General features: G+C 35.3%; 1 protein-coding gene across 1 annotated transcript in view; it reads left to right on the forward strand.

The window, feature by feature from the left end:
- Positions 1 to 13,136, forward strand: part of taf6 (TAF6 RNA polymerase II, TATA box binding protein (TBP)-associated factor) — a 37,092-nt gene extending 23,956 nt beyond the window's left edge. The window contains exons 12-15 of the mRNA XM_016286576.1: positions 1,731 to 1,856; positions 9,105 to 9,278; positions 9,443 to 9,634; positions 12,116 to 13,136. Coding sequence (XP_016142062.1) covers positions 1,731 to 1,856; positions 9,105 to 9,278; positions 9,443 to 9,634; positions 12,116 to 12,406 — 783 coding nt within the window. The 3' untranslated portion in view covers positions 12,407 to 13,136. The remainder of the gene's footprint in view (positions 1 to 1,730; positions 1,857 to 9,104; positions 9,279 to 9,442; positions 9,635 to 12,115) is intronic.
- Positions 13,137 to 27,682: the final 14,546 nt, after the last annotated feature.

Genomic DNA, 27,682 nt, shown 5'->3' on the forward strand with positions numbered 1-27,682 from the left:
AACCTGTGTTCATAATTAAGATAATACATTAAAATAATATAGTAAGACACACGAATTTGCAATATCAAGCAGCAAAATAAGCTGTTTTGTACAGCTAAATATAGCTGGAAGCGGATGACACCGGAAGCCAGGCCCATAAAATGTACAAATGGCCCACTCTTATGAGGAAAATAAGTTGGATAGATTAATCTAACAGCCTACCACACAGCAGAAATAAACACAACAGCCAGTCAGTGCATGTCACTATTATGTCTGCATGTTCTGCATGTCTCTGTGTGAATGAGTGGCATAGTTTTGTCTGCTACACAAACTCAAACACATGATGCTCACGGTGTTTTTGTAATTCATACAGTTCTGTTGTGCAGTCTTATTTGACAAAAAAAATAAAAAATGCTATGTTTTGTTCTAAATCAGTTGTTGATTTACCAGACTGAATAAATTGTTAAAGATTTTTTTTTATTTATTTCTTTAGACACCATCTTTGATAAAATTAAAAATTAAAAGTTGCCCAAAATTAAAAGTTTGCTTACTCTGTGCAGTTTAATTGTGACATAAAGGTCAACTGATAACCTTAGTTTACCTTCTACAGGTGCATCTCAATAAATTAGAATGTGGAAAAGTTCATTTATTTCAGTAATTCAACTCAAATTGTGAAACTCGTGTATTAAATAAATTCAATGCACACAGACTGAAGTAGTTTAAGTCTTTGGTTCTTTTAATCATGATGATTTTGGCTCACATTTAACAAAAACCCACCAATTCACTATCTCAACAAATTAGAATACTTCATAAGACCAATAAAAAAAACATTTTTAGTGAATTGTTGGCCTTCTGGAAAGTATGTTCATTTACTGTACATGTACTCAATACTTGTTAGGGGCTCCTTTTGCTTTAATTACTGCCTCAATTCGGCGTGGCATGGAGGTGATCAGTTTGTTGCACTGCTGAGGTGGTATGGAAGCCCAGGTTTCTTTGACAGTGGCCTTCAGCTCATCTGCATTTTTTGGTCTCTTGTTTCTCATTTTCCTCTTGATAATACACCATAGATTCTCTATGGGGTTCAGGTCAGGCGAGTTTGCAGGCCAATCAAGCACAGTAACACCATGGTCATTGAACCAGTCCTTGTGAAGGGTGTCAATGATTGTCTTCTGGACAACTGTCAGATCAGCAGTCTTCCCCATGATTGTGTAGCCTAGTGAACCAAACTGAGAGACCATTTTGAAGGCTCAGGAAACCTTTGCAGGTGTTTTGAGTTGATTAGCTGATTGGCATGTCACCCTATTCTAATTTGTTGAGATAGTGAATTGGTGGGTTTTTGTTAAATGTGAGCCAAAATCATCACAATTAAAAGAACCAAAGACTTAAACTACTTCAGTCTGTGTGCATTGAATTTATTTAATACACGAGTTTCACAATTTGAGTTGAATTACTGAAATAAATTAACTTTTCCACGACATTCTAATTTATTGAGATGCACCTGTAGTTCAAGGCACTTAATGATTAATGAACTTAATGAATAATGAATGCTTACTACTGTGTTGTTTTATTCAAGCATTAAGGCATTTAAGGCCATGCTGTTTTGTGAATATAGTCCTGACTGAACAAGTTGCCGCTATGCATTTTGCTTAACAGTGTACCGTATTGGTTTTTCAAAAGCTGTTTTTTTTATCATTCCAGTCTGCTGATCATTCACTGAGAGTAAACATTAAATTGTTTTAATTTCCATGTAGGTGATAAAGACATTGATCATCCCTCGGCTGTCTGTAGAGGGTGCTCGTATTAAAGCTGTGATGGATGGGCCAGTGGTGTCCAACATTGATAAGATCGGAGCTGATCACGTCCAGAGTCTGTTACTGGTAAGTACCTCACAACGACACGAGTCATTCAAATGAGCAGTAGTTCTAGTTCTGGTGCTGTCATGTTTGTTAGTATTGTAATTGTTATTAGTTTACTTTTTTTATTATTATTCTTCCCAAATGAGAGTCTATGGCAGCCCTATGAACGGAACATAGGAAAATGCTGAAAATTGGCACACTTGTAGTGATGGTCATGAATAGTGATCGGACCAATTTTGGGGTCTCTAGGACCAACTCTATAGTGCCACCAGCAGTTCGAAAATTCAACATTGAAATAGTAATAATTCTCGAATGCCTTATTCTAAAAAAATTTAACTTAGTACACATGATTCCTCTCTTCATGGTGAACACATTCAATAGCTTACATTAAGACTCCACCCATTACAGTAGCGGCCATTTTGAAAAGTACAGTATTCTGTTTTTTCGCTCCTCCTTCAAAATTTGTTCAATTATTCCAAAAATTGGCAGATATGATCTTTGCACTGAATTGCCGCACAGAAATGACTGAACATTTTTTTATTCATCTTGGTTCAAAAGTTATGTCGCTTAACAACTTAACAAAGGTTGACCTGAAATTGGTTCAGAGGCTGTATCTCGGCCAAACTTTGATCAATCGAAACAAAACTTGGTATGATTCATCAAGACCATGATCTGAGGGTCCATACCAAAGTTGAGAACAGTGCCAACTATGGGTCATTAGATACCAAAAATGCACATTTTTGCTAGATCTTGGTGTCTATGATCATGATCTTGGTGTCTATGGATTCCTTGGGTCATGCCGAATCTGCCGATGTTGGTTTGTCGGCACAAAACTCGGTAGGGATCATCAACATCATGTACCTGAGGTACCTGAGAAGTTTGAACACAGCGCCACCTAGCGTTCCAGAGATATAACGATTTTTGCAAAAACGCTTATAACTTTTGAAAACATTGTCCAAATTTCATTATCATTTCATTCCCTGGGTTATGCCGATTCTGACGATATATCATTTGTAATTTGTCAATAATTAGTTGTGCCAATGTGCCATATTGAAGTAAATGGAAAAACTTTTCTTTTTTTTTCCTACTCCTACAAATTTTGTCCAAAATCTGATCAGATGATCTTTGGACCGAGCTGCACATAAATGATTGAACAGATTTTTAATATTTGCTTCCGTTCCTGAGAAATACTTCTCTAAAGTTGAGCGTGCCTGTGTTTGTTGGCTTATACTATTAAGCTTAGCATGCTAATAAGTTACAGGCTAACCAGTTACCATACTGTTTAATGTGACTCTTCGGCTATAAAAGTTAACCATAAGCTGCATTACCATTAACTTATCTTTGCAAGTTACACTGATTAAAATGCGAAATAACTTTTTTTGGGAGCTCATTCTCACACCTAAACCTAGCTTTAAAGATTTTCTACAAATTCAATGTGTAGCAAGTGTTTAACCATGGGAACTTTGCAATGTTTAAAAGTATCCAAATGAAATCCAACGCCCAAATATGCCAAAATGGGCTTGGCCCTGATAATTGCTGCATGCAGCTATATTTCATATTGTTGTTGTTATTTATGCAAATAAATGTACATTTTAATTAAAGTATTAAAGTGGAAATGGTTAGTTGTCTTGGAAAGGGTTTGTGTGTTGCCATTCTCATTCAATATTAACACAATTTGTGCTTGTTAGTTTTTGAGTCCTGGACATGACATGCGGGGGAAAAATAAAGATATTGTGGCCACGTTGTACTAATTAATTCCTTAATTTAAATTTAACAAGAGTTTGAATTAATGAAATGTGGCCACAGATTAACAGGTTGTAGGAACAAATTATTAATATCTATTTTTTTATCTTTGCATTTTAATCATGATCCAAACCAAGATGGTACATGTAGCATTAGCAGTTTTTTATATAAATTTGATAGTAAAATTTAACAATTTAAAGTAAAAACAGAATGGTCTGACTTTAGCTTTTTGAAATTATGCTACATAAAACATCTGTACGAAACAAAAAAAGCAGACGGGCTAAATGAAAATTTAAATTCACTCCTTGACAGCAGATGGTGCTTATGGAACAGCAGTGATACAGCGTTTTTCTGACAGTCCGTTCCCCTGAGAGATACATTCATATAAACCCCCGTCCCAAATTAAATATAAAAAAATTTCATCCAATATATTGCGCATCATGAGCTGGTCTGCTACAGTATTTTCTCCTCTTTTCTCCGCTGAGACCTCTGCCAGGTATAAGGTGTAATCCTCATTATTCTTTTGTCATTATTCTTTTGTTTTTATACAGCCATTATTCTGGCATTACATGATTTACTCATCCACAGCGCCATGATCCCAGTACACATTTACCCACCTAGTGTCAAGCGTCATAGCGTCAAGAGACGGGTTATGAATGCATAAAATGAGTGACATATGAGCAGCGAATGATCTTCCTCTGAGTCAGAACACTGTTTGTGGCACAGAAAACACAGACAGACAGCACTGGAAGCCGCTAATGCTAATCGGATCACATAATTCAGAGGAAAATGAATAGAAATTATGATTCTGTCTAAAGAAATGTGAAGTAAACGCGTAAATATATCAATACTTCTCCAAGTGTGCACACTTTTATTCCTGTCCTATAGCAGAGAATGAGTGGAATTGTTCTTCAGGAAATCTATAGTGCACTGTCTGATGTGATACTATAGCTGACGGCTGCAGGGTTATAATTTTATCTCTAATAGTATCCATCTTGGAATTAAAGAAGTTCATAAAGTCATTACTGCTGTGCTGTTGGGAAATGTCTGCATCTACTGCTGCTTCATTTTTCATTAATTTAGCCATGGTATTGAATAAATACCTGGGGTTGTGATTTCTTCTAAAAGAGACTAAATCTAAGCAGATCTAGCAGTTTTTAAGGCTTTTCTGTTTGTACAAGAACTTTCCCTCCATGCAATACGAAATACCTCTAGTTTTGTTTTCTTCCATCTATGCTCCTTTTTATTTATTGCAATTACCAGTTACTTAATACTTGGTGAATTCCATTTTAAATATATTCAGCATGTCATTCTGAGGGGTTTAATTATACTGTACCTTAAGAATTGTGTTTTTTGGACATTTAATCTAGGGTCAATTCCAATTTTTTATTTTTTTTTAGGTAGACATCAGCCTAGGAAAATTCTAGTGTTGTAACAAATAACAGCACACCGTTCTGTGTACAGACAAATATTTTGCTCTAAACCTCAAACCCTTACTCCTTTTATCCTTTGTTCATCTTTAATTAACTGTGATATGGGCTCAATAAATAAGGAGAAATGGGCAAGGCTAAGAGGGCAGCCTCGGCAGCAACTTCTTTACAAATTAATATTCTGGGTGAGGTGGCTGTTGATCCTTATTCTAGCATTTGGTGATGAATATATAATTTTAATACATCTTATAAACTTTAATACATCTAAAACACTCAAAAAGTATGGAGACTAATTGATCTTTAACACTAGAACCGCCAGAGGTCGCTGTATACCTAAAAGTGCCAGCGGGTAAATTTTACCTGCTCACATGACAACTGAATTTATATGGCTAAGGAACATATTATTTCACTGTATTATGCCACTGTCTTCACAAAGAAGTGTCTAGAGTCATGAAATTATTGTCTAGTCATCAGCTATATTTTTATCCTGTTGTTTTATGTTCAAGAGTTTTTAATGCAAGCTACACTAATCCATAATGGTCAGAAGCCTAAGCTAAAACTTTTTTTTTTTAATGTCTGACAACAGAAATTAGAAGGTAGTAGCCTAAATATTTGGGTGGTTTAATATTATAATACAATGTCATTAATCAATATATTAAGATAACCCATGCTACTTAAATGACTAAAACAGCCTATAGACAATAATGAGCAATAATAATTCACCACACTGCATAGGATGATGCGATTAAAAATTCAAGCGCACTGCTTCACCTAAATATTTATTAATTTGTTTAGTTATATCATTTATAATTTGAATAAGAGAACAACACCATTAAACTTTGGGTAATCAAAAAATGGTTTTATTCATTACATCATATAGATCGGATTTTATTTTTTTCGGTTAACGGCCAGACTAGAATAGCAACACAGTAGTGAACAATAAACTATATGGCAAGACAAAAATTAAATAATTAAACCAAAGTTTGACCAATTAGAGTAACGTGAGACTAAAACATGTAAATATGATATCTGGATCACTGTCAGATGAGCCGTCAGATGCTGAGCCGACCCAGGACGCATAACTTACCATCAGACGCTCCATCACTCATTTAGTGTTTCTAATACCTACCTTCCGTAAATCACCTTTTTTTTTGTCATTTTGACTTTATGAAACTGATAACCGCTAAATCAGTGAGTGAAAGGCATTGGCTAGAAATTTAAAATGTTAAAACATAAGCGGCAAGAAAATGACAGCGCGAAAATACATGCAATATATAGGTGGGTAAATTTAACCCGCTGGCGCTTATAGGTATAAATGCCCCGTTTTTTGATCTGGTTTTATCTAAATAATTTTTAACAACATTGGATTGTAAATGACATAATTTTAGTAAAAGTCAATGACTGGGAGACTTGAATGTTTTATTTTAAATCTGTTATGTACATTTGAAAAACAGCCACGGGTAAAATTTACCCCGTGGCATTTCTAGTGTTAAAGCCCTTATATGACTCCACTGAAAAGCCATCTGTTCCCGGCGCTTTATTAACCTTTAATCTAGAAACTGCTTTCTCTGTTTCTTCCTCTGTAATCTCTACCATCAGAGCTTTATTTTGTACTTCACCTATGGAGGGTAAGTCCAGTGATTCTAAAAATTTATTTATTTCCTTTGAGCTGGCTGTATTTGGTTCCTTATATAGATTTATATTGTAATTTTCATTATATCTTCTTGCTTATGGCAGACCTTTTTTGTTTGGGAATCCCTAATTTCATCAATTTTACTCTCTGCCTGTTGCTTCCTTAAACTCTAAGTCTGTAGCTTCAGAGCCTTTGAGCCATTTTCATAATATCTCTGCCTAACAAAGTTAGCTTTTTTCTCTAATTCTTCATCATATGTTACTTCCTTTTTAACAAGATTTTCTTGCAAATCAATTAGCTTTTCTCTGCAATACAAGAGCTATGAGTTTTCCTCTGATCAATGATTTTGCAGTATACCAAAGAACACTCTGTGATACTACCGCTTTATTGTTGTTATCCATATAATCAATTCTTTTTGGACATATACGTTGCATATACTATCATTCAAAATGCTTTTATTAAGTTGCCACAATGTATCCTTCTTTTTATTAGCCAGGTCCATAGGTAAGTAGACAGCTGAATGATCGAAGATATATCTGCCTCCTTTCTTGCTGTCTATAAGTCTGTGCCTGTCTGAATTACAAATAAACAAAAGTCAGTTCTTGAATAAACAACTTAACTAGCTGACTAGAATGTAAATTGTTTGTCAGTCTTTTTTTTTATAGTTCAGCACTGTTAAAATGAGCCTTCTGCCAAAATACGACATGCACATTTTCTCTTTGCATTAGCCTTGCTTCTCTTAATTGGATTGTGTAAAGCTTTTACATGAAGTGTAATCACCCTATGTTTCTGACATTTCATCTAAACCCACAACAAAACACTGTATGTAAGCTACATGTTATTGATGACCAAACCTGAACTATAGAGCAAAATCAGAACATCACAATAAAATAGACCAACAAAACAAAAAACACAGGCAGATCTCCATTTTGAAGTAATAACCATTTCTAATCACCAGAGCCCACCTTCAGTGCAACTTGTTGGTCAACTATACTCTTAAGGCCAATTCACACCGCACAGACTAACACCAACAAACAAGTTGGCTGTTGGATTTAGAATTTTATGAAAAATAACTGTCATGTTCACACTGCCCCAACAGACACCGACAAACTTCGAGTCAAAGAGTCAAGTAACACCGTGTCTACACCGGACACGACATTTGTTGAGCCGCGCCGCATCCAGTGTAGACAGCATCACTGATAATGATTTTAAAATAAATAATAAAAAAAATTTTATCGCGTCATGCTGCACCGCTCGCGTCCGGTGTAGACACGGTGTAAGTCTGACTGGGGGAAAAAATGGATGATCCTGTAACCACAATCAAAATTTTACTGTTATTAATGTCTTGCATGTCATTCTTCGCATTAAAAGACGGTGAATAAAGCAAAAGAAGCCGTGGGTGAAGCTCGCTTTAAGTGAAGTATGCACGTTGTCATGGCAATGGTTTATGGGCTGGTCAGATTACGTCAGAATTAGTTACCGTTTGTTGGAAAATCATATCACACTGCTCAGACATTCCACAACCCAACAAATGCCGATTGAACATGTTTAGTCGGGCGAAAAACAAACTCCGACCAACGGCAACAAACGCAGACAGGGGTAACACACTGATCCAACAAACTCCGACAGACTTGTTTTTTGGTGTTTGTTGGCGTTTTGTCTGTGCGGTGTGAATTGGCCTTTACTAAGAACTAAGGGCAGATCTATTCAGTTGTAATAATGATTAATTGTCATGATAAAAGTAATCCCCCTGTCGCTGTGGTAGATCTCCTTTTTCTGTCACATTGCATGAAGAAGAAATCTATCGACTGTCTTGTTCATCAGCCATGACGCCCTCGGTTATTTTGTCTTCTCCGTTTTCCCAGACTGGTTTCCCTTGCAGTTTCTGTACTTTTCCCCTTCCAACGTTAATTGGATCAAAATTTAAATCGTACTTACATTCAAATGAATAAACTCTGACCGAACAGGAGTGAGCAGTTATGCAGCCATGCGCTTTAGCTTAACCACTAGAAGTCTTTCTTCCCAAATTTTTCATGAGAATCATTTATAAATCTGGCAATAAAAGAGAAGCTTTAAGGTCTCCTGCCAAAATATAAGCTCTATGGTTTAATGTTTGAAAGCAATGAAAGCCATAAATTTTAGTGTTGTAATTTTACTTAATTTTTTTTTTTTTTTTTTTTTGTAATATTGTTCTGTAAAATAAAATTATTATTATTATTAAATACATGTTTTTTTATTTTAAAGTACAATAGTATTGTTGCAATAGTAATACATTTCTTTGATTTAATTTTTATAATTTAAATAATAATAAATATTTTAATACTAATAAGTAGAATATTATTATTATTATTATTATTGTATAGTTGTATTGAATGAGGAAGATATTGAATAGGGTTTTCCTACTTTTTTCTTAGTTGGTCATGTACCTGATTTATTCACAATTCTCTCTCTTGTTCTGTTTAGAAACACTGTGCATGTGTGGTTGCTAAAACTAGACCGCTCCCAGATATGGTGGATCAATACAAGGCAGATTATGGTTATCTGGGCACCATGCTCTGTTCACATGTGGTGAAGGCCCGTGCACAGGCTGCCTTCCAGGCCCAAACTGTTAACAGAACCACACTCACTATCACACAGGTGAGCAAATCTAAAATAATACTTTTGTCATATAATAATATACTTTTGTCAATAAGCTGATCTGAATCATAACCAGTAGTTCTATTCTAAAAAAATAAATAAATAAATACTTTGTTAATATTGTTCAAATCAAACCTAAATTCTCCATTTGTCTCTCTCTGCAGCCACGCCCAACTCTGTCAATGTCTCAGAGTGGATTGTCAGCATCAAGTGGGTCACGCACCCCGAACATTATTAAAGTACCCAGTTCACTCACCCTTATGTCCACTCGCCCTGGAACACCCACCCAGCCGTCACCCCCAGCAACCAAATATATTGTTATGGCAACAAGTGCAGGAGCTGCATCCACACAGCAGGTAAGAGTTTTAAATGAGTTTGTGTCATTGTACTTGAGCAGGGCTTAAAAAGCAAAAAATAAATAAAATAATTAATCGGTTCACCTCGAGCAGAATCAGTGTTTTATAATTTCTGCTCTTTTGTTGCTTATTAAACTTTATGGTTTGATTAGAAAAGATACAGATTAATAACATTAATTTAATTGTCTATACTTGATAAAAATGTATATACAGACTTATACACATTTTCACTCAAAAATGACATAACATGGAAATTAAGCTTTAACATTTAATGCATAACATCATAAAAACACAACAGAATTGTACTTGCATTAGGCTTGCTGCGGTAGTCAGTGTTAGACATGCACTAATTAAATTACTTGCCCACCACCCCCACTGTCATTTGCTTTTTTATAGAAATAAAAACTATTTAGTTCAGTTGGACAACGGATGCTACAATTACATACTGAAAGTGCTCCATACAGCACAAGCTGCAAATTTCACTTATCCTGCGATGAGTGCAAGAAAAAAAAAATCACTGACAAAACCATGGCGGAGGATTTGGTGCATAACGGGTCATGAGCATAACTGGCAAATATCTTAACTTGTAAAATGTGTGGTACTATACACATCCCATATACCCAGAGTGTGCTCCATATACACAGAGTACACATGATTGCACATTCAAAAGCGATTTCAATACCCCGCATATTAATAGCGGCTCCCGGATTAATCTCACCTAACATTAAAGTTTTTAAATATACTTTCATATTGCAATAATTTCACATTCAATCTTCAAATTAATGTAGAAACAACATACAGTATATTTTTAATATTTGTTTAATGGCATCCACCAATACTACTGATGTCTCTATGAAATTTTTTCCCCCTAATATTTAACCACTGAATAAAAGCATTCAACATTACAGTATAATTGAGAGCTATACATTTTAACATTAAACTTTAAAAAATAACAACTTCTAATTTAAGTGAACTTCCTCACATAAATCCATTATAATAAATGTCATATTTACCTGTGCTCCTCAGCAAGTAGGAAATATACAGAAATTGAATAAAGTTATCAAAAACTAAATTCTAAATTAATTATAGATGAATCCTTAAAGCTACAAAAGTTATTGATTTTCTCATTTTTCTTGTGTGACTATCAGACATCACAGCAGCTGTGTTATTAGGTTATTTTGGCTGCTTTTAGAGCTGCCCTGCTGAACATGACGCAGGATCTGACATGCATCGAATTTCGATGCAGGACAGTTTTGAAAACCACTGTATTTCAGAGACATGTTCTTAAATGTTTTAGGGCAGCTTTAATCTCCTTTTTGGTAACGTCATGACTTAACTGATGAAATAACTCCGACATTGCATGTTCATAGTTTCTTTTGCCCTTTAATATGAAATGATAAACCGTGCGAGTCGCCGCATTTTGGAGTGCAAATGAAGAACACGTGCGACGAACACAGTATAACGGCTGACAAGACAGGAAAATTAGATTTTATTGACATATGGCCTGACAACATCTCATCTGACCGCAGTTCACTGTTGTACTACTGAAGCTCCCTCGTCACTTGTACCATTTCCGTGCTTGTTTGACTAGCGACAGGCGCTGAAGCGAAGTTGCAGCAAAGGAGTGCACGTCTGAAAAGTCTCCCATTTGATGTGGTTGTAAAGACATTCTGCATCTAAATAAACACAATTTTTTGTGAAGAAAAAAAAGAGACCGAAGCAGCAGTTGTGGGTGGGATGGCTAACCCTAGCTCAGCGCCTGTGTTAATTTCGTTAAACATTTTTAATGTGTTAAACTGAAAAAATTAATCGCCTGCGTTAATTCACCAATTTTGACAGCACTATGCTAAACATTTTTTTAACTTAAGGCTAAACGTACATCTGTAAATTTAATTGGTGCTGTTTGTGGTTAAGATATAAAGCTTGTCTTGGCGGAGACTGGTAAAAATTACTTGCCTATGATGTCAGAGATGGTGTTATTTTTGGTCTTATCAACTGAGCGCAAACAAATTTAAATGCAAAATTAAATTATAAAATGAACAAAAGAAATTTTTTTTTTTTTTAAATAAGCGTTTCTGTTTAGAACTATTATTAAACTTGATTTCATTATTTTATGTTCCTGTTAAAATTTAGTTTGTTTCCGGTTTTTGTTTTCATTCCTTGAATCGGTCCAAAGACCTGTGTTTGAGCAAATCTTACAATGAAATGGTCAGGATTTTTTTTGCCTCAAAATTTTAATGAAAACAATGTGATTAAACTTTACCTAAAGAATTAGAGAAAAAAATTAAAATTTAATTTTTAACCATATATTTTAAAGTAGTTAAATTTTTTTTAAGCAACCTACCTACCTACCCAGAACACCTTAGAAATGGCAAAGCTATGCCCTGAAAAAACACTCAAAATAACAGCATTGTGGCAGTGACTTTTGATCTATATATATTTATATATCCGTTGTAATTGTAGACATACAATCTTTCTTAGGTAATCACTCTCAGCTCCTCCCAGTCTGGATCTTCTGTCACAAGTACAGTCCCCAGCAACCCCACATCTTTACAACCACTCGTCAAACTGGAGTCTGGAACCACAGGTGCTGTGAGTGGCTCGCGCCCTCTTCAGAAATACATTGTGGTGTCTTTGCCTTCATCCTCTTCCTCACTGGAGAACAAGGGCTCAGGTGTCCTCCCATCTTCTACCTCACCTATCAGTATGGAGTCGGCTGTCAAGTTGGAACGTTCAGAATCACCAGCTGCAAACATACAGTCACCACATTGAAACACACTCGCTTGCTCCACCAAGATACAAAAGAACAATAAATGTAGCTTGAGACTCGTAATAGTGCTTGCACAGCACTTTCAGACAAACTGACATGCATGCTTAGAATTAGGAAAGCGAGCAAATAGCTATGCACATTTGGACCATAAGACTCACTCACATACATCGACACTGTGTACACACACACACACACACACACATATATATACATATATATATATCGAAACATGAACAATCAATCATGTATACACACAGATACATGTCTGAATACTGTGTTTGTGTATATATGTGTGTGTGTGTGTGTGTGTGTGTGTGTGTATATATATATATATATATACATGCATACACACAGAAACGCATACATAGTTGCCATTGTGGCTGCAAGCACAGAGGAGATGTAACAGTGACAGCCATACACACATCACAGAAAAATACAGGATGGAAATTGATTGTGATTTGAGATTGACCAAAAGTGGTGTGTGTGAAGATAGCACAAGTCAGTGTTTGAGCTCACAGCTCTAGCCATGCTTCATTAATGAACATAAGGATATGGTTGTATTTATAAGGGGAGAAGGAATGATAGATGTGGATTGTGTGGGTAGAAAACAAAAAAGGGACAGTGGGTCCATCACTGTCTAATTTACATTTGTATAATTAAGTACATATGTGTGCTTTATGATCGAAAACTGAGTATTGATTGGGTTTAATGAACAATTTAACTGATTTGCTATTTCATGCTACTTTTTTTCTTCTATAATAAAGATGTTTTTTTGTTTTTTTTAAAAAATGTGGTTGTCATTTGTCATTTCCCTATGAGCTGTAGAAACCCGTTTTCAGATGTCACGTGCTGAGCTGTATAAAACCACAGTTTTCAGATATGGCACGTTTTGGCTATGTCAAGTTATTATTATTATTTATTTATTTATTTTCTCGAAAACAAAACATGGTATTTAAGTATAATAGTAGCCTGAACACATTTAGCAACTAGTAAAAATTGATTCCTTACTCTAATGCAGTTTAAAATAATGGGGTGATTGAGGAAGCATGAACATTTCACAAATCGTCTTTTCAGTTGTAAATGTGAAGTAGATACAAAAAAAATAATTAAAATAAGAAGAGAGAAACAGAAACAAATGTACTGCTTCTTCACTGAAATACACGTTTTTACGCTAGGTGTTCTAGTTGAATGGTAATATATATATGTGTGTGTGTGTGTGTGTGTGTATGTATATATATATATATATATATATTATAAGCTATATTGATATAATTTAAATATTCGATCATATAAATGCTTATGAACAAACCTGTAGCACGCATTTACTATTTATTTTTATGTTTAACATGTAAACTACATATATTGTGTTGAAAGTCAGTTTCTCAACGTGATCCTGACCATATGTTTCTTGGTTTTAACGTGATCTATGCTTGTCAAATAAACGCAAACTGAACGATCCCACCCCCGAGGAGTGCTGCCTGTACCACAAGGCCACAGTTTCCGTATCCAGTCTCTCTGAATTATAAAAGCAACCCGTCTCCGAGTTTGGGAAATTTTATTCGATTTGGTAAGTAGAAGTATTTCTCTCAACTTCGCCGAATGTTGCTATTCTGTCAGCTGTTTTCAGCCATATTAAACTGTTCGTACCCTGCCTCGGGTGAAAGTACAGAAGTTGTGAATTTGAACTGACTACAGTGTGCCATTTTATTCCTACGCGAGATTAAGGTGCCGTTTCCGCGTTCACACGTTATTTTTTATTTTAATTTTATTAGAACAGAATCACGCGCTGTTTGCACATTAAGCTAAAGAAAAGACTCACGAACTACCAGCCCGGACACAGTGGTTCTGTTGCATGCTTCGTTCGTTTGCTTAGTTTGCTTATTTCTTCAGTTTTTGGTCTGGGCAAAAAGGCTTTGAGGGTTTTAAAGCTCTTTTGCTGCTCCTAAAAATAACTTTGTGGTTTTTAACTTTGCCTATGGTTGTTGTTTTGGGCTACATAGTCCTGATCTTATTGCACAATTTTGACTCGTGGTTGTTAATTAAATATTGTTGTCTTTGTTCGTTTGATCAAAGTCTGAAAGAATGTATTTTATTTTTTAATATCAGAAGCATTTCACTTTCTATACTCTTTTACTGTTTTATTTTTACTCTTTAGTTCATGAGCTTGTCCGGGCGCTTTCTGTTTTGTTTGACAAACATCATGTTTTGCATACGGGTGTGTCTGTGAGTGTGTGTGGGTGATTCTGCGAGGTTTTTTTGTTGTTGTTGTTGTTGTTTTCCCCCGAGGTCAAGTGGAGATGATTTTTTTTTTGATGTAGTGCCATTATATAGTAACTGTAAGTATAATGCCATGCTACATGAATATGAATACTATCCGATAGATCACTGCAACAAAAGTATTTTGGTACTGGTGAATCTGTATTGAGAAACACAATTTAAAGTATTCATGAAATAAAACGACTTATTTACTTTACCTTCTTGCATCACTATTCTTGTGATTAACAATGAATCTGTGCAACTTAATCAAAATAAATAAATAAATTGTATGCCTCTGTTAAAAATTATGAAAACTTCCTCCAAGCTTCCTGGAATCTCTATTCCTTAGTCCCCGCCTAAAGTGGTTCCGGAAGTATTTTTTTCTATTTATTTTCCCCATAGGAAACGTTATAAGCCATGAACCAAGCCAACCAGCTACGAGGTGAATTACATTACAAACTTTATTTGAAGCAAAAACAGAATTGGAAAATCAGACAAGAAGACAAAGGTACAAGACTGTGTGCTTTAGTGAGAGAAAGGACTGCAAATGACTGTGCGCTTAAACAAGCCCCGCCCTCTAAATTTCTTTTCTTTTCTTTTTTATTAACCAGAACAAAATATACCAAAAATGTACAGATTAATACATAAAAACATGACAGGGTGTATTGATTCGTTAATCAAAAACGGTATATTCATGAAAAATGTTACAACATTTTTTGGACAATATACAATATACTCCAAACTGGTGAAGTAGGTCCCTAGTCTCCTATAGAAAATGAATAAAATGTGGCTTACATTATGTTCTGATTGTTTCTTTTTATGTATGTAGTTTCCCAAAATAATAAAAAATTTGAATAAGAAAAGTAAAATTATTAGTATTACTTTCATTGGAATAATACATATATCAAAATGATTTAACTTGAATATAATATGTTTTCCTTCTAATGAAATTTTCCATATCCACTTTGTATACATAATTACATAACAGATGGATCATAGAATGTGTTTATCCATATCCTCTTGCATGCCTGATCCACCCCTGGCATCGGCTGAAATGTCTAGTCAGGCTTCTTCCATTCCATCGTCTCCGTGTCCTACAAAAATAGAAGTACTGATTACTGTAACAACCTTTTTACAAAATGGAAGCAGACAGAAACTCTATCTTTTTTTAACAATGTTCCCGGCCAACGTTTTTGAGCAATGTTGCTTGGGCACATTCCCACTGAGAATGGGCAACATATTTCTATCTGGATACTTTAAACGGGCGTGGGCCCTGTGTCTTACCTGTTTCCCTGTTGATGACAACATTGCTCAAAAAGTTGGCCCGTGTATCATCACCTCTAGAAACATGCTGTCTTTAACATATATTGCTTCAGAAATCTCACTACCACAACCTCTTACAAAATGTATAACTTGTTGGGGTATGGCATCAAATAGGACAGCATACACTTTTGGCGTAACTGGAACCCCAAATTAATCCAAGAATTTAGAATCCAGGAAGTGAATAGATTACTGTCCCTCTATTTATCTTATTCAAAAATTGTTCCACTCTGAAATATGTCACAATACTGAAGTAAAGTCAGTCGCAACTTCTGATTCATGGACTTTAAAATGGAGAGACTGGAGCTATGTACGCGTCCGATGGGATAGACACTTAAAGGGGTCATATGATGCGATTTCAAGCTTTCCTTTCTCTTTGGAGTGTTACAAGCTGATTGTGCATAGATAAGATCCCTGAAGTTGCAAAGATTAATGACCCCTTTAATTCAAGCATATTGGATAAGTTTAATGTCTCAATATATTATGTAAATAAATATAATAGAAATTACCATATGTTTGTGTAATGTGCATGTGTATATAATACATCCATGTGCATTTATATAAATATAAAGATATAATTAATTTAAAGCTGCAGTCCGTAACTTTTGGCGCTCTAGCGGTTAATAAACAGAACTGCATGCGTCTTGCGGAAGAACATTGTAGCCGGAGCTACTTCTCTCTGTTTATGTCTATGACGAATCACGCAGGTACTGGGCTACTCCGCAGCGGTACCTACCCGAACCAGTCTAAAATAGTCCGAATATAAACACCGGAGTGATTCAGGACAAGCCAAAAACACGGTTTGGAAAATGGATTCATGGTGTACTCGATTATTATATACATTTTGAACACAAAAAAGTTACGGATTGCAGCTTTAATTAATATAAACTGGGTGGTAATTGTCTGTTGCAATGTTTAATATAAAAAATAAACATACTTTGACTATGTTAGATGTGTCTTTTATCTCAAACTGTAATCATGTTGCATTCCAACTGTTGCATCTCGCACACTTTAAACCCGCATATAGCTGCATACAAACCTCACTAGGGACTATTTCCTCTAATTCCTGTCTTTAATTTATTCCAGTTCCTTGAAGTGCAGGGGTAATACACAATGACTGGTGGTTAAATTACCCTCAAAACGTTATTGAACATGTCCATCACTATTGCCTAGGAAAGAAGTTGACAGCAAAATCAGAATGTATATTTACTGGGTTTTTTTTGTTTCATGTTGTTGTTGAAGATTTCACTTAACTCAGTACCTCATAATTACTGAGATGTAGCTCTTGTCATCTAGCCACAATTTCTCATATAAAAAATAGCTTACTGTTAATTTTTCTTTCCTATTTTTGTCAGGTCATTGTGAAGTAAAGAGAATGGAGGACACACGTTTATTGCAGAATTTTCCCAAACCACCCAAACTCAGCACACCTATTCTAAGTACTTACAATTAATCTGTTATTGTGTTTGTGTGTGTAATATGTTGATATGATGATTCATTAAATTATGACAAAAGTATGGTAAAAAACACTTTAATTGTCTCTAATTAATGTTTCACAGTAATCTCCAAACTCATTGTGACTGCTCTGCCCATTGCACAGGTATCAATTGGTATGTGTCCTTATTTTATCAGGTCTTTATAAACCCAATTTAATTTTGGGGATATAAACAAGTCTGTCATCTCCCTTCTTCGTCACAGGTGCAATATATCTGCATGACTGTCCAAAGCAGCCCTATATCCCCATCTATCTGCTAGTGTCGGGTGTGTTTGCGCTGGTGCTGGGTCTGCTGTCCTGCCTGCCATGCTCCCAGGAGCCAGAAGATGGCACTCAATCTCCTCTGAGCAGTCTCTGCACCGCCTGGAATTCACTGGTGTCACTCTTCCTCTTCTGCTGGTTCATCGCTGGTAAGATATAATCAGGGCTTGCAAAATCGTTAGCCCGACGTCCTAGGGCTATAGTTTTATTTTATTTTTTATTTTTTATTATGCAATAGAAGAACAATAAATACAATTAGAAAGACAAGTAAGAACAAAAGACAATAAGGGTTACAAACAATACTCCAAAACATACTATGTTAGCTTATAAGATTTACACCATGAAAGAGTCTTACATGCAATAGAATTATTAGAGTTTCTTAAAGAGTTTACATATCCTCCTGAGACCCAGCTATGGAGTTTTTGCCTCTGTAGTGGACATTATATTTTAGTGAATTTCTCTGAGACCTCACATGTCACAGTTTTAAGTCTGGATGTCCTGTACAGAGCACATTCAGGGCTTTCCAGAGATACCAAATGATTGGATGTTTCAGCATGACCACTCCCTCTCCTTGGTTTTTAAAAATGGCTGACATTAATTTAGTGATACAATTGTACATCCTTATGGAAATATGATAATATTTTGTAATTATAATTTAAATCTGATTAATTTTCTAACTGTTTGTCATAAATCAACATCTCAGGAAAATGTTATGGGGTTTCAAATCAAAATATGACTTCCTGTTATGAAACAGGACATCATTTTAAAATTGGAAAAGTCAACCCAGAACACTTTAGAATAAGCACAGTCCCAAAATAAATGATTGATTGTTTCTTCAGACTGAAGGCAAAAGGAGCAATTGGGGGAAATACTATTGTTAAATTTGTCCTAGGGCTATAGTGTTTTCCAGTCGGGCTACCAAAATGTTTCACTGCCCTGCCCGACGGGCTATGCAGGGCTACCGAGGGTCCTTGAAAAGTTTAGTTTTATCAAATTTAAGGCCATGAAAAGTCTTAAATACCTTAAATGGTGTAAGAAAAGTCAAGAGAACAGAAAGACAAGAATTGTGTTGGATTAATGTGACGACTGAACTACAAAGGCTGATTACACTGACTTTGAAATATGCAGCGCTAATATTTATGCAAACACGCCGTGGGTGGTTTTGTGTGAATGAAGCTCTGAAATATGCCATGCTCACATTTAATTAATTAAATCATAGCATAAAGACATGTACATAGTGTTGCCAACTTAGCAATTTTGTTCAACTTTTCAGACTACCCTAGCAACTTTTTCTTCCAAAAGCACCTAGCAACAAATTTAGCTATTTTTAAATTTTATTTGGCTACTTTTAGCAACTTTTGATAAGTGGCTCAAACAATAAAAAGGCACACATTTTCCATCTAAATTTCACAAAAATAGGAAACCAAAGATGCCTAGCAGTACACACATCACGTGAATTAAGTTACTGCTATTTGCAGTTGTTCAATTTGATAATAAGAATAATAATTTAATAATTGTTCATTTATGATACACCTCGTTAGTAGCTTGTACCTGTGATTGTTGATCAGTTAGTACACTGTAAGAAAAATATCTAGAAAAATGTAAAAGGTACTAGTAATTTTCCAGGACATTATCCGTTATCCATCATCCGTTGTAACCCGAAACACAAAATACAATGCTAATTTAAAATGCAGGTAAAAACCTGTGAATTCTTTTCTTAGAGTGTAGCATACTGACTACTAATACACTGCTTAAAACTATAATTGTTCAGAATGTGTAGTTTTACTAGTTTACTAGCTAATAAATAAAACTTGTAATTGTTCAAAAATGTGTAAGTGTTCAATAATTCAATGTTGTATATAAAAAAAGTTATTTATATTTTAACATTATATTATGCATTTATATTATTTTACGAACAAATCTAAATTAACATATAAAAAATATATTTTTTAATGTAGTGACATAATTTTGCATCGTAATGACGTCATCACGCAATGACATCACAACGTCATTTAGCAACTTTTAGCAACAAATCAAACTTCCTTTAGCAACTTCCCCTGAAAATTAGTTGGCAACACTGCATGTACACAGAATAACTTTCATGCTAGGCTTCTTTACTAGCACATTGTGCATACTCAGTATATCGGTGGAACATATCAACTATACAAATTGTGTGGGGGAAACCTAAACTGAACCATCAACTTCAAAAGGCTGATTTAACTGTATAAATATTAGCGCTGCATGTTTCAAAGTCAAACATTATGCGGGTGTTTTTGTGTGAATGAATCTCTGAAGGGAAAAGTTTTGATGTAATTTTTATGTCATCTTTCTTGTAATGCCTGATAAAGCAGCATTTATGAGTGCAGTGCTGATTTGTGTACAGTCATGACCGCTCCAGAGAATGAATTCACATTTTCAATAAGCCTTATAGTCCAGGTGATATGTGAAAATAATGTTCACTTTTTCATAAAAGCATGAAACTTGGTACAGTTTGCAGCCCTGAACATTTTCAGAAATGGAGCCATTGCAAATACAGCACGTGGTCGCCAAACCATTTTACTTTCTGCCATTACCAAATTATGTATTTTGTATTATATCTCCTGAAGCAAACATGATAACACAGATAAGGTGATGTCTACCCCTATGTTTTTATGGTCAAGGATTTCAATGATATCATATACAACAACATAAACTGTTGAGGTGAATAGTTAATAGTGAATTCAGTGACGTTGTGTGAAGAATTACAATGAAATCGCAGTATCTGAGAAGATGCAGAATGAAATTTCAAGCATATTTCCTGTAAACTTTATTTACAATCACTCTAAGGGGGCCAGAGTTGTCAATTATGTTAGTGTCCACAAGGAGAAAGCATTTATTTCAGTTGATACTTCTCAGTGCAGCCTTCCTTCTTGATGAACTGTCACTCTACTGTCACCTTGGTAACAGTCAACACTCTGCCTGACTCATTCATTTAGCAGACACTTTTATCCAAAGTGACTTACAATTGAGGAATACAACACGCGATTCATCATAAAGAGGCAAATAAACACAGGAAGTGCTCTTAATACAAAGTTTTAGACATCGTTCAGATTAGTGCAAGCTTGAACAGGGAGGGATTAAGGAAAGTGAAGGTTCTTTTTATTAAATTAGGATGCAGTCAAATGTTGACAAAAGAGAGATGAGATTTTCAGCTGTCACTTGAAATTGTCAGGGATTCGGCATTCCAGATGGGGCTGGGAAGACCATTCCACCAGCATGGAACGGTGAGCGAAAATGTTCTGGAAGATGTATTGTGCCTCTCTGTGATGGTACCACAAGGCGTCGCTCACTTGTAGATATCAGGCTTCTGGAGGGGATGTAGACTCATAAGAGTGAGTGGAAGTAGGAGGGTGCTGAGCCTGTGGCTGTTCTTTATGCAATCATCAATGTCTTGATCTTGATGCAAGCCGCAACCGGTAGCCATTTCATGGAAATAAAGAGAGGTGTGATGTGGGCCCTTTTGGGCTTGTTGAAGATTAGTCGTGCTGCTGTCTTCTGAATCATTTGTAGAGATTTGATTGTTCATGATGGAAGTCCAGCCAAAAGAGCATTGCAGTAGTCCAGCTTAGAAATGGCAAGGGCCTGGACAAGAAGTTGTGCAGCATCCTCTGTTAGGAAGGGCTTGATCGTTCTGATGTTACGCTACCGCCTACCTGACTCTGCCTGAGAGATAAGTAAAGATATACTTATCTGAGAGAATATATGATTGTATTCTTTAAAATAATCTTTTATTGTATTACTGAATAAAACATTAGTCAATTATCAAAGAAAGAGAACATAAATAGCCATAATATGGACTATTGTAGATGCTGTGATACTGTGCTACTCAGATACTGAATTTCCTTCTCACGCCACTGATTTCAACATTAACTATTCATCTGAACAATTTATGTTGTTGCATCATTGTAATCCTTGACCATCAAAATATATGGGTAGACATCACCTTTTCTGTGTTATCATGTCTGATTCAGAAGATATGACACCAAATACATAATTTGGTAATGGCGGAAAGTAAAATGGCTGCCATGGCAACCACAAGGTTTTTGATGGCTCCATTTCTGAAAATGTTCAGGGCCCCGAACTGTACAAGTGTAAGTTTCATGCTTTTATGAAAAAGTGAACATATCACCTCAAATTTTGCACATGTAGTGAAAATCTAAACTGAACCATTCACTAATCACTACATATGCTACAAGCAGGGTGTAGCTGAAAATGAGTGTGTGAGTTTGTTTACAGAATGCTGTTGTCACTACTGCAAACTCCCATAAAAAAATTATCCGAAAAATATAATTTCTTTCTTAAAAATTGTTTAAAGGCTGAAATGTGATGTTTATCATTTTATACAAAAAACAATTTTTTTTTTTTAAACCTGTAAATCATGTCATTTTACGGTTAATATATTACAATAGGCATTGCCCTACCCTGCTCATAACTTGTTAATTTTATTTGCTCAGGTCTTAAAAGGGGTCATAAAAAGCCGTAAATTGATTTTTAAAAATCCAGCAGGTACCCTGTAAATAGTGAAATAAAACTCCTTTGTTTAGTTTTTGAAATTTGCAAATAATGCATGGTTTAAATTGCATTATTCCATGGTCTGTTGGAATTCTTGATTCTGATTGGCTGGCAGGTATGCATTAAAATAATGCACAGGTATTCCCAAGTCAGTTTAATGACCTTTCTATATTAATGTGCTGCTTTAATTGACACACACAAACGCACTCACACAGAGAGAGAGAGAGAGAGAGAGATCAGAGATCCCGCTGCACACCAAAGACTAATGAATACCCAAGAGGTGTCACTCGTATAGTTTTGAATGGGGAAAAATGCAACGCTCAACAGTGTTGGGGGTAACTCATTACAAGTAACGCGAGTTACGTAATCAGATTACTTTTTTCAAGTAACTAGTAAAGTAACGCATTACTTTTTAATTTACAACAGAATATCTGAGTTACTTTTTTTCCCCAATTTATTAATTGACAGCTCTCCTGTCCCCATGTTGAGAGAAATCATAAGATGTTACAGTAGATCTAAAATAAATATGAATATGCATTAATTCATCTCACTTACAAAAAAAAAATCAGTATTCCTCAAAATGAATAAAAATAATGCAACTCAGAATATGACGCAAACCTGCAATAATTAAATGTTAAACAACACAAATATCCTTTATGTATTTAATACCAATGTCTTTGCTTCTGACCTTCGATGATCTAGTTCAACCATACTAGTCAGCAAAAATTACTCTAGACAAACATTTGCGTGTCTTTTTCAAGTGTGTTGACATTTGTTCTAATGCATTCTACTGTACGGACATAAATTTACTTTCCCTTCAGCCTGAGGCTTATTAATTTCACTTTTGGTGTGAAAAGGCTTTTATATTTGCCAAAAATATAACTTTTTTTATTTTAAAAACAAACAAGCAAGCCCTGTCCAGATTTTAAAAGTAACGTAACGCATTACTTTCCATAAAAAGTAACTAAGTAACGTAATTTGTTACTTTTTTTATGGAGTAACGCAATATTGTAATGCATTACTTAGTAATGCATTACTTTTAAAAGTAACTTTCCCCAACACGGAGTCGCTCAATATGGCCGCTGTATTGAACGAAGCCCCGCCCTCCGAGTAAAAGAGCCAATCGCTAATCAGTAAAGTCAATGCATCACTGCAGCTGCCGTAAGAAGTCCTGGTTGCTATAGAAACAGTCAGCGTTCTGAGATGTGCACTCAGGACTGCGCATGCGCACTGGCTGGTGTAGCCTTATTGTAGTATTCTGCTTGTCATGCGATCTCAACATGGTGACCACCCTTATGTATAATAAAACCGCTTCCTTGGCCACTGATTTGACTGGTCTTAATTAAACAGTTTAAACAGAAGTACAGTACTATTCATTTCCAGTTTAATTTTTTCAATAAATTTTTTTCACTGTAAAAGTGCTTCGTAACGCCCTCTTCACCCCTCTCTCCCCTACAGGTAATTTTTGGATCTACTCTATTTACCAGCCTGATTACAACGCTGGGACTGATTATTGCAATAAGACATTGTACCTTTTTGCTTTCTGGACCACCACATTGGTCTATATATTGCTGGGGATCACCTTCCTAGGGGGTTGCTGTATGTTATTCTGCCTGTGTTTGTGTGGAAGGAGTGGAAATGTGGATGATGTATGATTGACAAGGCCAGCAGTCAACACTGATATTACTAATAATAACACTGTTGTGCACTTTAGCAGGCCTGCTTATTCTTCCTTTTGCCCTTATTTGATGTGGTGCCGCTTACTAGGTCAGTTATGAGCTTTTGTACTATTGAGTGGCATTACACTAAGTAACTCTATAAGTTCATGTGTGTAAATGTATCTGTATTGTTGAGCACCAGAGACATTAAAGACAAGTTTATTAAGTAGACTAGTTTAATGTCTTTATAATGGCATGTGTCAGATTTTGCCTTTGAGAATATTGTGTAATGTGAAAAGACAAAAAAAAGATTAATAAATTAATATAAAAGGCCATGTTACCCATCATACAGTTTGTTCATTTATGTATTGGTAATTATTACACTGTTCTCTGTTTGGAGTACTTGATTTTGATTGGTGCAATTTGCACTCCAATACATTTTTGTAAATGAATGCTAAAATGTATAATTGACCATTATGTCAACTGGCGATTGGTTTCCTTCATAGCTGTGCTGGTTTCATGTATTTTCTCACATAATTAAATAATTGCTACTCAAATCAATATTTCATGTCCATTTATTTGGTAAAAAGCTGTGTAAAAAGCAGGATAAAATACAGTCAGCTGCTTAAAATCAGAATAAACTCCAATAGGGTGATCAGGACCCCAAAAAAGATAAAGTTAATTCTGGGGTGTTTATTGTTTATTTAAAAGATGTTTTTAATGTTTTATTTTATTTTATTGTTTTTATATTAAGCATCTTGAAATTATTATGAATTCTAGTTTTAAACTTTTATCCCAATGACACTATGAATTACTGTAGGTCAAGTCAAGTCACCTTTATTTATATAGCACTTTTAACAATACAGATTGTGTCAAAGCAACTGTACAGCATTAATTAGGAAAATAGTGCGTCAATAATGCAAAATAACATTAGTAAACACCCAATTTTCAGTTAAAGGCAGTTCATCATTGAATTCAGTGATGTCATCATCCAGCTCAGTTCAGTTTAAATAGTATCTGTGCAATCAAGTCGACGATATTGCTGGAAATTAAGTGTCCCCAACTAAGCAAGCCAGAGGCGACAGCGGCAAGGAACCAAAACTCCATCGGTGACGGAATGGAGATAAAACCTTGGGAGAAACCAGGCTCAGTCGGGGGGCCAGTTCTCCTCTGGCCAGACGAAACCAGCAGTTCAATTCCAGGACGCAGCAAAGTCAGATTGTGCAGAGGACTCATCTGGTTCTCATGGTCTTGTCCCAGTGGCCGTCTAGGAGACAAGGTCTTCACTGGGGATCTGTCTCTGGGGCTCATCTAGTTGTCCTGATCTCCGCTGACATTCAGGGCTGTAGAGGTCCTCTCTAGGCACTGATCCACCATCTGATCTGGATACAGACGGGATCTGGTGGCTATGGTGACCTCGGAATAAGAAAGAAACAGACTAATATTAGCATAGATGCCATTCTTCTAACGATGTAGCAAGTACATCGGGTGTTATTGGAAAGTGTGCCTGGTTCCGGTTGTCCTAATTAATGCAGCCTAAAAATCCTTTTAACGGATTTGAATATTAGAAATGTGTTAGTGTGTTATGTGTAAGCCAAGTTAAAGAGATGGGTCTTTAATCTAAATTTAAACTGACAGAGTGTGTCTGCCTCCCGAACAATGTTAGGTAGGTTATTCCAGAGTTTAGGCACTAAATAGGAAAAGGATCTGCCGCCCGCAGGTGATTTTGATATTCTAGGAATTATCAAATTGCCAGAGTTTTGAGAATGCAGTGGACGTGGAGGACTATAATGCAATAAGAGCTCGTTCAAATACTGAGGTGCTAAACCATTCAGGGCTTTATAAGTAATAAGCAAGATTTTAAAATCTATACAATGTTTAATGGGGAGCCAGTGCAGTGTTGACAGAACCGGGCTAATATGGTCATACTTCCTGGTTCTAGCAACTGCTGGAGTTTGTTTATTAAGCGTGCAGAACAACCACCCAATAAAGCATTACAATAATCTAACCTTGAGGTCATGAACGCATGAATTGACATTGAGAGCATAGGTCGTAATTTAGATATATACTGGAGATGGAATAATGCAGTTTTACAAATGCTAGAAAAGTGGATTTCAAAGGAAAGATTGCTATCAAATAGCACACCTAGGTTCCTAACTGATGACGAAGAATTGACAGAGCAGCCATCAAGTGTTAGACAGTGTTCTAGGTTATTACATCCAGAGTCCTATAATTAACACCTCTGTTTTTTCAGAATTTAGCAGTAAGAAATTACTCATCATCCAGTTTTTATATCGACTATGCATTCCATTAGTTTTTCAAATTGGTATGTTTCGCTGGGCCGCGAAGAAATAGGTGTAGATCAACACATCAATCTGTGTTTGTTTTCCCCAAATTCAAAGAAACGAGCAGCAAAGCCAATATCTCTCTGCACCAATACCTAAAATATAATAGAATATATATAGTAATACAATGGAATATATATATATATATATATATATACACACTACCGCTCAAAAGTTTGGGATCAGTAACACTTGTAATGTGTTTTAAAGAAGTCTCTCATGCTCATCAACGCTGCATTTATTTGATCAGAAATACAGAAAAAATCAGTAATCTTGCTAAATGATATTACAATATAAAATACCAAATTCAAAGAAACGAGCAGCAAAGCCAATATCTCTCTGCACCAATACCTAAAATATAATAGAATATATATAGTAATACAATGGAATATATATATATATATATATACACACTACCGCTCAAAAGTTTGGGATCAGTAACACTTGTAATGTGTTTTAAAGAAGTCTCTCATGCTCATCAACGCTGCATTTATTTGATCAGAAATACAGAAAAAATCAGTAATCTTGCTAAATGATATTACAATATAAAATAATGGTTTCTATTTTAATATACTTTAAAATATAATTTATTTCTGTGATGCAAAGCTGAATTTCCATCAGCCATTACTCCAGTATAAAGTGTCACATGATCCTTCAGAAATCATTCTAATATGCTGATATATTATCGGTGCTGGAAACTGTTGTGCTGCTTAATATTGTTTTGGAACCTGTGATACTTTTTTTCAGGATTCTTTGATGAATAAAAAGTTCAAAAGAAAAGCATTTATTTAAAATAGAAATATTTTCTAACAGTATACACTACTGTTCAAAAGTTTGGGGTCAGTACATTTTTATTCTTTCTTTTTTTTGAAAGAAATTAAAACTTTTATTCAACAAGGATGTGTTAAATTGATAAGAAGTGATAGCAAAGATTTATATTGTTAGAAAAGCTTTATATTTTGAATAAATGCTGTTCTTTTTAACTTTTTATTCAAATACTGTGTCATTTCCCGGATGATCCATGACTGTTTTTATGTTTTGTGATAGTTGTTCATGAGTCCTTCGTTGGTCCTGAGCAGTTCTTCTGAAAAATCCTCCAGCTCCTGCACATTCTTTGGTTTTCCAGCAGTGACTGTATGATTTTGAGATCCATCTTTTCACTCTGAGGACAACATACATAAAGAGGAACTCATACATAATAATTGCAAAAGGTGAAAACATATACTGATGCTCAAGAAGGAAACACGATGCATTAAAAGCCGGGGGGGTGTAAGGATCAACAAGGAACTCATGAACAACTATCACTAAACATAAAAACAGTCGTGGATCATCCTTGGAAATGACACACAGTATTGAGATTTAAGGGTAATGTAAACTTTTGAACGGGTCATT

The sequence above is a fragment of the Sinocyclocheilus grahami genome, unplaced genomic scaffold, assembly GCF_001515645.1.
Source record: "Sinocyclocheilus grahami isolate Dianchi unplaced genomic scaffold, SAMN03320097.WGS_v1.1 scaffold212.1, whole genome shotgun sequence".
NCBI classification, from domain to species: Eukaryota; Metazoa; Chordata; class Actinopteri; order Cypriniformes; family Cyprinidae; genus Sinocyclocheilus; species Sinocyclocheilus grahami.